This window comes from Perca fluviatilis, chromosome 4 (genome assembly GCF_010015445.1).
Source record: "Perca fluviatilis chromosome 4, GENO_Pfluv_1.0, whole genome shotgun sequence".
Taxonomy (NCBI): domain Eukaryota; kingdom Metazoa; phylum Chordata; class Actinopteri; order Perciformes; family Percidae; genus Perca; species Perca fluviatilis.
Window position 1 is genome coordinate 6,260,401 of NC_053115.1, and position 14,447 is coordinate 6,274,847.

Below are 14,447 nucleotides of genomic sequence, written 5' to 3' on the forward strand. Positions count from 1 at the left end.
AGCTGGTGTAATGTTGGCTATTAATGTAAGTGGTTTTAGCTTGTCTGAGGCCAAATTGTAGAATAAGTGTTTAAAAAAAGTTAATGCTGCTGTGGTTGATTTTATGAAGAAAAAAAAACACACACACCAACTTGCCTAAGTATATTGCAACTAGTTGCGTGCTAAAGCACAAGTGTACACATTAACGTTAGTGGAGGAAATACAAGGCAAAACAAACTGTTCTCATAAATACATTATTTACTCTAAAATCAAATACATGTGGTATTTTCTCAGCTTGGGGAATTTGCAAGGAAGAAAAAGTCCAAATAAGTACAAAGCGCCTGTTTGTGCATTTGTTGTTTTCAGCAAGTGAAATGAGTTGTGTCTTTGTTCCAGCACTGTAAACAATTCCATTTAGCAGAACAATAAAGGGGCTGATAGCGGGGCCAGTTTTCTTTCTTTCCGCTGGATAGCTGTGTTTACTTATCTGTTGTTTAATTAAAGGGCCTCTTTTCTTTAGGCTCCCATTGTTTCAATAGCACGGCCGGAGTCCCGGCAGGGGTCAAAGGGTTAACAGCCGTCAACTGTGTCTTTTTTTTCCTTTTCTTTTTTTGAAAGGGGCCCCCGCACAAAGGCACGGGTTCACCTGCAGCCCAGCCCGCGGCTCCCTATTGTGTGGCCCCATTTGAATTGATTATGTTTAGAGGGCTGGTTGTGATTGGTGGAGAAGGGCGTGGTTGATTGGATAGTTTTGTATCTTGTCAGCCAGGGAGCAACCTTGCGCGTGCAATCTGTCTGTATCCTGAGGAAGGTTGGAGACTCCACAGCACAGCAGCGCTTGTTCTCAGCCTCCCTGCCTGCCAGCCCGTGTGCCTCTGCCTCTGCCTCTCTCTCTCTCTCTCTCTCTCTCTCTCTCTCTCTCACTCCCATTCCCTCTCCCTCTCTCTCTCTCTCTCTCTCTCCCTCTCTTTCCCTCTGCTCTCCGCTCTGCTTCACTCCACACCGCGTGGCCCAGCACTGTTTACCCTGCCAGCTAAATGGAGTTTGTCAGGTTTGTCAATATGATTGATTTCTGTGATTTTGCCTGTTTTCTTGTGTAAAAAACTTGACAATTTAATTTGACCGGGGAAAAAGAGAAAAGGAGGCTTCATTGTCTGTCTATCGCTGATGTTGTATCATTGTAATTGGTTCATTTTGTCATGCAGTTTGTGTGAGAGAAGCAGTCATCCAGGGTTTACTTTGCCGTTGAGACACTGACAGTTTACAGGCTTGTCCTGACACAGAAAGCAGGTGTCATGTGCATTAGATTTACTGTGTCAGAATGTATTGCAAAAAAGACTGCCTGGATTAGCTGCTTTGGTTTATCTGTGTATCGTGATGTTGATGATTTTGAGCATTTTTGCTTTTACTTCTAGCAACAGTTTGTTTAGCTTTGACAGTTCCTCAGTTACAGTATGAGATACATACCTAGTTTCTGTCTGCCATTTTATGCTGTTTGTTTAGTTTTGTTTACTTTGCTGATAGTGAGCTAACCAGTTAAGCAGGATCCATTACTGTACTCTATGTCGTTTGAGAGTTCTAGGAAAAACAGGGGAAAGGTTTGCACTTTCTTTTAAATGTGTTGTTTTTCTCAGAAAAGTATTCTATTATTTCTTTAAAGTTGAGAATATTTCTAGGGTAAGGCATGTCAAATAGGCAGAAAGTCTTATTTTTTTGTAATACGTTGGGTTTTGCTGGTTGTGTGTTTTGTGATGATTTGCTCTTCTGAGTTAATGAGTGCTGGTCAGACTTTGCTTGCTCTCAGGCTATGGCCTGGGCTAATCCTCACTCTCCTCATGGTGTCACAGTGAATTAAGACAGGCTGGCACAGCTCTATGTTTGACACCGTCACCACAAAACCACGTTGGAGACGCGCTGTCACTAAAAATGTCATCGCTCATATCTTCCTGAAAAGTTGGAGTGTGTGAATGTTCGTACGTGCCCGTGTTTGTGTGTTTCTGTTCTTCCAGCAAAGGGACTGCATTATACATTAAGGAGGGAAAGTTGTGGTCATTTTCCTCCATTTATTTCTGCTGTCAAGTTTATGTCTGATTTGACAGCTTTGATGTTTTACACAGAAGACAGCTATTGATTTTCTGTTGTCTAATGACCTCAAGTATCGTTACTACAATGATTTTAAGTAATGCACTCATGCAACTATAGAAAGATATGGAAAGGACTCACATGTGATTCACTTTTTCCGAGTGCTGTTTTGGGCTTTTTTTCTGTTAGCACTTACCATTCAGCCGAAACTTTTTTGGGTGCAATGTTTCAACACCTTGCATCAGTGCTAAGAAAGTGGGTGCTGAAAGAAAGGAGAAATGGAGGTAAATAGTGGAGGCGAAATATCGGATGGATGAGGAGGAGGAGAGCGAAGCCTAAAACGGGGCAGTGTGCACCGTAATGCCGTGCAGCTGTGCAGAGACTCGCAGTTTGGGAGAGCTGGAGTGCGAGCTGATTGGGTTGACAGTTTGTAATCAAAGTTGATTTATTGTTCATTAGTAGTGCATTAGCCCTTTCAGGCAGGGGCGTTATTTGTGCAGTGGCCTGTCAAGGCGAGGGGCGGCGAGCACCTGTCATTTCTAAACCATGACATAGGCAACCAGATATTAGCTGTGTACCCGGAGAGGGGGGCACCGGGGGTAGCCGCCGCAGCCTCACGGCTCGCTGGGATATCCTTTACAGGGACGGTCTTTGCTTTGTACTGGAGCGGGCAGGCAAGACAGAGAGGAGAGACGGGGGAATAGTTTAGCAGTGATATAGTGAGCCACCAGCTGCTCTCTGCTTGTTATTCCTTGGCTTTTCCGACTAAAACATGTTACTTGAAAAAGGCTTTCTTTCATTCATTTTTTTTTTTTTCTTGTTAAGAGTTATTACTGCTCGGAGGTTGTGCGTCTCTGTTTCAGATAGGAAGATTAACTCTACACTTGAGATGCAATGTGTTTCAAAGGGTTGAGATGGGAGGATAATAATATGATTACATGGTGTAGAGTGTTTTATGGCAGAAGGTCTTTTTTTCACCACTCATCTCTGTCACATCCTATATATTGTTAAAACAATACCTGATGATATTGACATGTTGCACCAAGAAAATAAGAGTGGATTATTTGGGCTGTGTGTAAATATCCTGAGTTTTGTTAATGCTATAAACCTGCTGAGTATCCTTTGCTATACCATTGTATTAATTGCATGTATACTTTATATGAGTCACATAACACAACCGCATTAAGAGTGTCAAGAAGCAACACAATTTGTGGCCCTCTTGTCTGCCGTCATGGAAACGAGGATTAGCTTTGTGTTGCTGGTGTGCAGAGAATAGAAACAATCTGCACGAGGATGTGTCAGCCATTGTATTTTAACTACAGTTTCATTTAAAAGGGATTTTAGAGGCTGTGATCTTAATTAAATCTCAACCGACTCAAATAATGCATCTGAAAACGTGCACCGTTGCGTAACCGTGTAGAGCTGGTAAACCGTAGATCACGGGCGACAGTTCACCCCAACAGTGATCGTACTGTAAGACGTTTCCCAGAAAGGTGAGAACAGTGGATGGTGGTGTGTAGGATGGTAGCTGTCACCCATGTTTCAGAACTCTAAAGCCCTGTGGCTGTGAAATACTCACTTGGAGGTGTGGCTTGATAGGTCAAAAAGAGTGACAGGACATTGAGTCACACGGCAAAATGTAACCAAGCACTTAGGTTTTTTTTGTTAACCTGAATTTCTTTTTTTTTATGTTTGTATTTGGAAAGGCTCCTTTCTAGAAATGTGTAATTTAATCACTGTTGTTTTAATTTGACCAATATTAATAATGGTATTATTTTGACATACATTTTTTGAACTACAAATAGTCAATTTGTATATCTGGCTATACATGTACTTAAACATTTATAGTGATGGAAATGATGGTGTCTCTGTGTGTGTGTGTGTGTGTGTGTGGGATGTCCTGTGTGCCCTGTGTGCTTCCCTCACAGCAGTGGTCACCTGCAGTGGTGGCTGCCTCCAGTGTGGGAAACAGCGTCCAGCTGTTATTGTTGGGGCGAGAGCTCGCTCTCTTCACCGTGCGGTTTGTTTGTTTAAACTCGACACCGGGACCAGCTCCGGCGAAAATCTGTTTGTTTGTAGTCGAAAAAGTTAATTAAAATGCAATCTTCACTTTTGTTTTTACAGTTGCTCAAATAATTTGAGCCCTCACACCCCTGCACCCCTCATTCAGGATATATAGTGTATGGTAAACCAAGACCAAATGTGGCTCTGATTATCCTGTTTATGTGAGCTGTAAACATTTTTAAAACTGCTTGATTGTGGATGACGAGGAAGGAATAATGGAGGTCTTAACACTCTTAACACATGTAGGGATGGGTCGTTCTGTCTTTTTTTTCATTCGCATTTTTTCAGCTTACTAAAGATCTAGGATCTAAAATGTGTTGTGTATACAAAGTATGTTTTGTAACAATTCATATACCAATATGTTGTTGTTGATATTATTATTATTATTATTATTATTAGGGGAAAGGGTTATTGGTGTGAATAAACTGCGTCTATTTTTTTAAGAGGGAAATAAATGCTCTCCACCTCAGAGATTTCAATCAACCTGAATGGATAATATTCCAGTCTTGTCGACGACTAATTATGTTCGCACATCACTTAAGTACAATAGCTCCCGTGAAATCCTCATTTCAGCTACATTTTCATGCACGAGATCATAGTCAGGATGGGAAGTCGTTTCCATGCGCCACGGCAGGCCAAAGTAAAACAACAGCATCAAACGGACTAGACTCTGTGATTTCTCCAGGGCCTGTTATTTCTTTTTTTACTTCTCCATTCCATTTGATGCCCCTACAAAACAAGATGACCCCAGGGAGCACAAATGAAAATTTGATAATTCTCCTTTTTTTTTTTTTTCTTCCTTTTTTCTTTCAGCCAAGCTGCACCTTTGCGGCCAGTGAAACGTCTGTGTCGGTCTCACTGACATTCACTTCCTTGTCCCTCATTTCTGTTCCTCTTAATTGCCTCAGTGTCGGGGAAAGGGGGCTTTCTTGCAGCCTCGTTCACCCCTACTGCTTCTCACCGGGCTTCGACCTCTGACTCGTGATAGGAGGGCTGCTCGGGGAGCATCTTCATTAACTCTGAATCAGTGAATATTTTCAGATATGCAGTTTGTGTTAGGTAATCTCATGTTGCGCTTTTCCTCTTGAAGTTGGCTTACTATAGGTGTCCTTTAATGCCAAATGCTTTCTATACCGTGTGTGTGTGTGTGTGTGTGTGTGTGTTTGTGTGTGTGTGTGTGTGTGTGTGTGTGTGTGTGTGTGTGTGTGTGTGTGTCTTGATGCGTGGTCAGAGGGGCTGCAGAGAATTATGATATGAAGGATATGACTGATCCATATGTTAGACAAAAGGAATATTTAGTTTTGATAATAATTTAAACATTTAACATGTTTAAATTTGTTAATCTTTTGCCCATTATTCCATATACATTTTATACTGAATAGACATTGCCAATACTTTCTCACTCCATATGGAAAATGTTGTTTTGCCGTGCACGTGTGCTTGTATGTGCTTGTGACATTTAACATGCCACAGTTTAGATTTGTGTGTGCGTGTGTGTGTGTGTGTGTGTGTGTGTGTTGCCAGCAGGCCTGTGCTGGTACAGTATATTGCCTCCAGTCACTCTGCAGCTGTGTGAGAATGTTCCAGGTTTCAATGTTTATGTATGGGAGGCACCTGGAGAGCACCACACCTTCATGAAATTCATAAACGTCAGCTATTTCTGGCATCCTCAGAATGTCCTCTTTTTCACACCCTCATATTGGTAGAGTAGATTAGAGCTGGGCTCAGTGGATCCCTCCCGTTATTAGCCCAGTACGAGTCTCCTTTTAGACACCTACATCTTTAGATGGTGATATATTTTTTTGTGGATCATCTGGAGTCATGATGTTATCCAGGAGAAAAGGGAGTGCACCATATGGGAGTGCTCTAAATGGCGACTGGCGTCTTGTGTTTGCGTTAAATGGGCATGATACAGCGGCCAGGGCAATATTTTTCAGTTAAAGTGCTCCCTCCCGCCCTTCCTCTCAATAGGATCCAGTCTTAGGCAGATTTTCACTCCTTCAGCACAGGATTAAATGGTAGTAGTTACATTGATCAATAGGTTAAGAAGCGTACAATCCCTCTTGCTGCTAATGACCTCAGTAGTAATGGGTAATAAAATGGGGGTCTGTAATAGCCTCTTGCTGGGGCTGTGCACAGAGGAAGCTGCTCTAGCTGTACTTACTGTGAGCCAGACGCTCCTGACAAGGCGAAGTGTGAAACCATGATGAGGTATACACCCAAGGTGTAAAGAATTAAGACGGTTAAATTAATGGAAATCTCAGTGTAATTTGTAATGAAATTGGCAGCTATTGAGAGCTGAAGTGTGTAAAATCTCTGTGTTAACGTGGAGTTTGCTCTCCCTTTTTTCACATCACACTCTATATAATATGGCATGACAAAATGATTATACATTTGAAAATAAGACAAAATTTACAGCTTTAGCACGGTAGTAAAAAATAGAGCATGACAAGTATGGAGTAGATTTTTAATGCATGCAGTTAAAGCAAAGCTTAAAAAATGGGCATTATTATTTATCCTCGGTGTACGTGGGGGGTAAATGTCATGTTTAGACGTGAACTATATATCACATCACGTATGGCGCTTGCATGTCAGCAACACAGGGCTGCTTGGTTGACCTTCAAAATAGTTCATCAAAATTAGCGATGCCCAGAAAAAAGGACTTCAGTGGATAATGACTGTGAAATTAGGAAATGGGAGGGCCAGGCTATGCAAATGACGGGACAAGTCATGTGCAAAAGTCAAGATGAACTGCATATTAAGACATAATACAGGGGGGAATTAATATTGCATTTTCCTCCTCGCGCTCCTACGCCTGGTGCTGGAGATGAGAAATGTGAAGTGTGTGTTAGTCCTGGGTGGGGCTTAGCCTCTTTCATTCTCTAGGGGCTAGAAAAACACAGCACAGTGTAGTCTGGCACTGCTCAGTAAAGTTAACGTAGAGCGTCAAAGCTGGTCTGTCCTATTTGACATCACTGCCCTTTCCTCTGCATTTGCAGTACAAGCTGTTCATTATGGCAGCGCTTTGTTTTTGTTTTATGCTACAGTGGGGAGAATGAATAAGGTGATATGCATGCAGGGTGTGTGTCAAGAAAAGCCCCTTAGTGTCCGGCCGAGATTTTAACAGCAGAATTACATTCACAAATGCATGAAAAATTCAAAGCGGTGTCATTAGCTATAAGGCGGCCACACAATTTGGGTAACCTTGGTAAAGACAGACTGTCACCGACAAGAATGTCCGCTCTATCAGCTGCTGACATCAGCCTGAGCGATACAAAGCACATTTTAACACACACTTATGCACATACATTACTAACATGCACATACACAAAAGAGCGATTGCCACAACATGTTAACAGCCGCAAAGACGCAGCACTATCAAGTACATCTTAGTTTCTGTTTGTCAACCGAATGTCAAAGAAAGGAGCTTTTAATGGTGTTGCACATCATAGCAGTGAGTGGCAGCATCCAGACACACTCCGAGTCCCCTACGCTGCCGGAGCAATTAAGGCACCCTGACAACTGTGGGGGCTCTTTCAGTGTCACAACAAATCACTTGTTTTGAGGAGTCATGCACTCACACCTTTCTACTGGGAGTTAGTTAGAGGGCTGCGTGTTCTTCCCTGTGGCTCCTCCTCCAGGCACTCTGTATCTTCACAATATTAGATCGCTGTTGACAGCGTCTCTAATGAAATGTTCTCACATGACATGTTGTGCGCGTGTGATGAGCAAACCGCAGCATTTTTTGAAGCAATGTTTTAACGTCCTCAGGTATAGCACATTTGCCACGTTGTATAAACGGCGAGGTCTGAGAAGCATCACAGCAGATGCGGATCATATCCGATGGTGTTGAGGGGTTGTGTGTGAGATGGGAAAGCGGAGGATGGAGGTTGGGATGGATGCGCTGGCCCTTTACTCCACAGGCCTGATCCGCTCCTGGCTGTCTTGTGTCCTTTAGCCCACCTCAGTCTGGTGTGGTGTCATAACGGTTAGAGGGGTTGAAATGTGTGTGTGTGTGTGTGTGTGTATGTTTGTGTGTTTGGTGGAAGGTATGTGCAGCTTGTAACACATCAAGATGACACTTGAGATCCAGTCAAAAGCAAGGGGCCATGTTATATATATTATAGAATATATTTTATATATTCTTTTGTTGAGCAGTATTGTTTGTCAGTGATCTCCAACCTCTCGCCTATTGCATGCTGGGATAGGCTTTAGAACACTTGTGCGTGGGTATAGAGGATGCTCTGCTTTTGGTTTCCTGTAATAATTCTGTTCTCTATTAGTGGACTTGTGTTTTTTTACATCTTTCTGCTCATTTTGTGTGTCTGTGCAGGTTCCAGTTTCAGTGGCTATGATGACACCTCAAGTGATAACTCCTCAGCAGATGCAGCAAATCCTTCAGCAGCAAGTCCTGAGCCCTCAGCAGCTCCAGGTTCTTCTCCAGCAGCAACAGGCCCTCATGTTACAGCAGGTAATGTACATCTGGCATTCATGTCATGAATCATTTTGTCTGAAAATCTTATCTATAGACACAAAGATAAATTCCCTTTGAGCTTCTCTCTTTTTTCTTTTTCAACATTCCTCAAAGTATTGAAAATTCTCACAAACCCCACTGCTGAGTTTAAATGAGACTTTCACTCACATGTCACCTTCCGTCTCTTCTGCAGCAGCAACTCCAAGAGTTCTACAAGAAGCAGCAGGAACAGCTCCACCTCCAGCTTTTACAGCAGCAGCAGCAGCAGCAGCAACAGCAGCAGCAACAGCAGCAGCATGCAGGCAGCAAGCAGAGTAAAGAGGTAGGCTGACATCACTCCAACCGCCTGCCATTACCAAACCCGTTGGCCAGACAGAGCATGGAAGGCATGTGTGCTCCCTCCCTCAACCCCATCTGCTTTCAGACTGTGGTTAAAGTAGAGAGGAGAGGGGGAGAATCAAGTGCACTCATGCTTCTGATTAGCATGTCAGACTTACTGGATGAATGGTAACAACTGACTGATACTGTGCTAAGAATACAGTGTCTCTTTTCCTGGAACCGTCTCCACATTAAATGTATAATATTTTATAGAACCTGAGCCTCGGCCCATTGTTCTATTTTCTTCTTTTTCTTTTTTCAAGTAAACAAGTGTCCTATGCAACAAAGAGATGACCGCTCCTGTGAACCTCATGTAGGACATAATGAAAGGCAGAAGGGAGAAAGGCAGAACAGGGAGCATATAAATCTGAGAGGCATTTCTCGGTAATTAACATGGAAATGGCAGAGGAAGAGAAGGCATGTAATTGTGAGATATCAGTGCAGAGAGCGCTCCCAGCTTTGTTGCCTGTGTTGAGTTTTTTTTTTTTTCTCCATCTTTCTCGCTCTCGTCACTTCACTCCCTCCAGTACAGCAGGGCTTGCTCATAGGCAGCAGCCTAATGCGTGTTAATGACGGAGGATACAGGCATCACTGTGGACAAAGCAAATTATTATTGTGCGGTCAGAAGAAGTTCAAAGACAATCTGGGAATTTTTGCTCTTGTCCCCATTGAGTTCCATGTTTGGAGAGTAGAGGAAAGCATAGAAAATTAAGCCCGATGTTAAAAGCAAGACGCACACACACGCATCCGCGCGTGCTCACGCTCACACTCACACACGTCCGTGTCCTGTCGAATCTCCCAACTTCAAAGTCGTAGCTCCCTAATTAATGAACTGCGGGCTTCAGTTTGGACAAGTTGTGGCGTGATGCTCCCATAAATCAACATGACAGCAGAGCTCCTCGGTCTCAGATAGGGCCTGTCACCAAGCCTCATCTGATGTAAACACTAGAGGAGCAAGGGAGAAAAGAAGGGGGGGTGGGGGGGAGTTGGGGGTGGGGTGGGGGCAATTGATCAGTTGAATGGAGCATGAGAATAAAAGAAAAAACAACTTTTGAAGCATATTATGTATGATCACAGGAAATGGATGCAGCCTCAAGAGGCTCTCCCCCTCTGCCGATGTTTTCTTTCTCTCCCCATCGCTCTCGCTTTTTTCAGTCGCATTTCTAGCAGCCATCAAAAGACAGAATAAGAATTATGCAGTGACTCCCCTGTGGCTGCCAGACAATAACCCCCTGTTGTTGCTTTGTGCCTCTTTTATTTTAAAGACATCAAAATTTAGTTTTTCAAAGATCTTTAACTTTATATTTGAAGCTTGACAATAAAGGCCTGCCAGTGTCACTCTTTATCATTTGTCAGGGACTGTATTTTTCTCTCCCTCGTGCCACTTCTTGTTAACCTCTTATTTGGTCTATTGGGTCTGGGGTTTTTAATGTGTCTGCATGCTGGGAGCGCACAGGAGCTCCTGTCAGCTGATGGGACCAGAAGAAAAAAAAAAAGAAGGAGAGAGTTAAATTCACTTGCAATACTTGATTTTCCTTTCTTCCTTCTTTTCTTCAGAAGAGCCACCCTCTATTTATTTAGCGTTTTGATGAAAGACATTGTTCCCTGTGAACTCCCACCCCCGTAGCACCATTATCTTTGTCTCAGCCGGAGCACAGAAAACCACCAAAGACATGAGAAACTTTTTTCACACTGATGGAAGGGGAAAAAAGAACCACCACCAACCACCTTTTTTTTTTTTTAGAAATAGGAGAGATCAGAGAATATCATAGGCCACCTGCATCCCAAATTTACTGAAACCCCCCTGAGATCTTTACCATGTCTCTCTCTCTCTCTCTCTCTCTCTCTCTCTCTCTCTCTCTCTCTCTCTCTCTCTCTCTCTCTCTCTCCTCTCTCTGTCTCACTTTCCTCTTCTCTCATTTTGGTTTAGATCACACATGAGCCTGTGAATGAATGTGGTTACTCTCAATTATGACCCTCTGCTACCACTGTCAAAGCGCCTTCCTCCCCTGATTGATCCAACGACGAACTCTCTCGCTGTAATAGACCAGTTCTGCCCAGAGCTTTATTTTCAGTGAGCCGATGAAGGAGCAGCAGGCAGGGTGTGGGGCAGGAGGAGGGAGAGGAAGGTAAAGGAAGCCCGCCAGACCCTTTTGACAAGCAGAACGGGGAGGTGGGCGGAGGGGACACGTTTTTATCTGGCTGTTTCAGTGGTTTCAGAGCCGCCAGCAAGTGACCTGACAGCCGCGTTGTACCGGGACCTTTTTTTTTGTATGCACTCAATTGTGAGAAGTAAACAAAGTGGTGTATCCTGTGTTTGGTAACAGGGTGCGGTGCACAGCTTGGCAGCCCCTGCACTGCTTTTAGTGCCCCCATCCTCTCCTCCCACCTGCTTGAAAACTGGCCTTGTATACTCATAAACAAGCCTAGTATCCTGTTGAGTCTATGGCATGCTTATTTTATTATAAGCATGCCTTATTTTATCTATTAGAAAATACAAAAGGTGCCCTGATAGATGTTAATGTTTATTTGGTAATAATTATAATATTTAATAATAAAAGGCATTTTGGTGGGTTGACTGTGGTTTTGTTGAGAGCAGGGATTGACAAACGGGTTAAAAGTCATCTCTCTTCTCTGCCGCTGTTATCTAAATAACATCGCTCATTTGTTTTGACTCATAGGAGATTGGGGATATTAGATAATTTCCTTCTATTTATTATTCTGACTTTCTTTTTCTCCGTTTCATTTTTGTCTCTTCTCTCTGTCACTTTTTTCATCCTATCAAAGTTCACACATTTCACTTAACCAGTGCCAAAAATGTCCCCCCTAACCCTTAAATCAGTAAAGACACACCAGCTTTTCATTAAAAAAAAGTTCTTGATGAAACAGACGTGACACAGTTAGATCAACAAAACAGCCCTCTCAGTCAGTCCACTGTATGTGACGGAACAAAGCTTGCTGTGCTGGTTGGGGGAAGAGTGTCTCCCTGAGCTCAGCGCCATGCCTGGGAGAGTTGTGAGAGTTGCTAGGGTGGTTATTAAGCACTCTGATTTAGTCACACGTTGTTTGCTGAATTATGAATGGCTGTAATTAAATTCCTGTGGCTCTTATTATGAATGATTAACTATGTTGTTTCATTGTTTGTCATTTGCCTCCCGACTTCTCGTTAATTAAGGGAGAGAGAGAGATGTATGCTCTACCTGTCTTAAGTGGGCACAGACAAACCCACACTAAAGGCAAAATTTATGAAAATTACACTGTGCTATTGTGTGTTAGCACGCGCAAAACCCATTGACTTTGTGTTTTATGAATGAACATGTTGTTCTATGTGGCCGGGTTGGTTTGGTGGGTAGAGCAAGCGCACATGTACTCAGAGGTTTATGCCTCGACACAGAGGTCCAGGGTTCGAGTCCGACCTGTGATGATTTCCTGCATGCCTTTCTCACCTAGCTGTCCTATCAAATAAAGGTGGAAAAGCCCCAAAAATAATCTTAAAAAAAAGAACATGTTCTAAAGTGTTACATTTTACAACCTGTGAACTCTGTGGCCTTGAACTTAAAATGTTCTCTTCAGTGTTCTGCATACATGAATCCAGTAATGCACAAACCTGAAATTCAGCATTACATGTTTGCACTTGCTGTTGCGGGTCTACTGTATATATGTGTTTGCTTATGGTGTGCCCCTCTATCTTTCTGTGTGTGCGCGTGTATGTGCGTGTGTGTGTGTGTGTGTGTGTGTGTGTGTGTGTGTGTGGCGTGTGCGTGTGCGTGTGCCACCAGCAGCAGGTGTCAGCCCAGCAGTTGGCCTTCCAGCAGCAGCTCCTGCAGGTCCAGCAGGTCCAGCAGCAGCATCTGCTCAACCTTCAGAGACAAGGGCTGCTCACAATCCAGCCTGGACAGACCGGCCTGCCACTGCACTCCCTCACTCAGGGTCAGTACCTAAATTCACAGCACTGTATTGAAATACTGGCCCAATGCACTTTGTCGTATATCCTGTCCATCAGTACTCAATTGCTCCACAGGAGCATTTTTGGTAACAAAACACTGCCACAAAGTTATGTATGGGGAAGATCCAACGGCTCTTTTTACCTCCAGTATATTTGGCAGTGCTAAAATAGTAAACTGAAGATTTAATCTTAGTTATAAAACTAAAACAATGGAGATCAGGGTTATGCTAATACATCTGTTTATTGATTTAGTGGGTGACCCTGGCCTTGTATTTAAAAATCCCATATTGGTCAGTTGATTTCCTTATTATGGGATATATGGGTTATGGGTTATTCCCTAAACACAGCTTGTTTTTATTTTTGTATAATATGGACAATTCTACTTTAAATATCTAACCAGAGAAAGTATTCAGTTGTACTGGGTGAGCATTTTAATCAGCTGTCTGTACAAGGCACAGTGACACCTGCTAACACGTTACATCGCTGTCATGCAGAGCTATTGGTGTGTCAATTTAGAAACAGTTTTCAATGTTTTCAGATACCAGTTTTACCAACAATCTATTTTAACATTGCAGCTTATGTAGGTTTATATAACTGTATATTCAGAGTTGTGTCATCTGCTACTGTTATTGCTCTGCTACAATACCTGTACAAATTTGCTTAGTCAAAGTGAACAAAGCACCACTTAAGTATGTAACGTGTAACGTGGTTTCACTGGATCAGGACACACCTACTGTACAGTAAATGTTCACTCAACAAAACATTATTAAATGGCATCTAATGCCTGTTGTCCCAGTTCACTGTTCACTGCACCATGGCAGTTTGATTGTGGTGTGCTACACATATCATCTGAAACTTTAGAAGTAAAATATCCCACTGTTGAGAGTGTCCAAGCTTTGTCCGTGAACTCTCTCTCCTGTGCCTGTGATTGGCATCCTGGTGGCAGTCTCCTTCAGCCTGACAGAAGACTGGATCTATTGTTCGTAAACTGCCAGTGAACTTGTCATTGTGAAACCGCCTGTTACTTGATAGGGAGTCAATACTTGTTGTTTGGCCAGGAAGTTTATTTCTTTATTTATTCTTTAATATATTTGTTAAGGAGTGGTCTCCTTGTGACAAAGGAGGCGTCATAAGGGTTTTAGAACATGACATTGACTATTCATTCCCAGCTAAGACAAACAGTTTTGAAATAACAAGATAAGGGCGATAAAAAACGGGAGGGAGGAGGGGGGTGCTTAGGTAATAGGCAAACACAAACACAGTTTGTACAGTGGTGTTATTGTTTGGACTGGGTATGGAATTACTCATCCACTCGCAGACGATAGCCATGGGCACAGGCGTTGAGCGCTGTTGGGTTGTGAGTGTGCTTTGCTGAATTGCTTTGTGTCAGATGTCTGGCAAACACACACACACACACACACCCCTTGAGCAAAGCAGTATGCGTTGATATTTCTAGGTACTGTACTTTTGATGGATTTCACAACAGTCCCAGAACATCCTGTTTATACTGTGTCATCGTCAAAT

The 14,447-nt window shown here is 42.9% G+C and overlaps 1 protein-coding gene across 1 annotated transcript in view; it reads left to right on the top strand.

Annotated features, from left to right (window-relative positions):
• Positions 1–14,447, top strand: part of foxp1b (forkhead box P1b) — a 164,921-nt gene that overhangs the window by 120,938 nt on the left and 29,536 nt on the right. Inside the window, 3 exon segments of the mRNA XM_039797612.1 lie at positions 8,459–8,596; positions 8,793–8,921; positions 12,757–12,907. Coding sequence (XP_039653546.1) covers positions 8,459–8,596; positions 8,793–8,921; positions 12,757–12,907 — 418 coding nt within the window.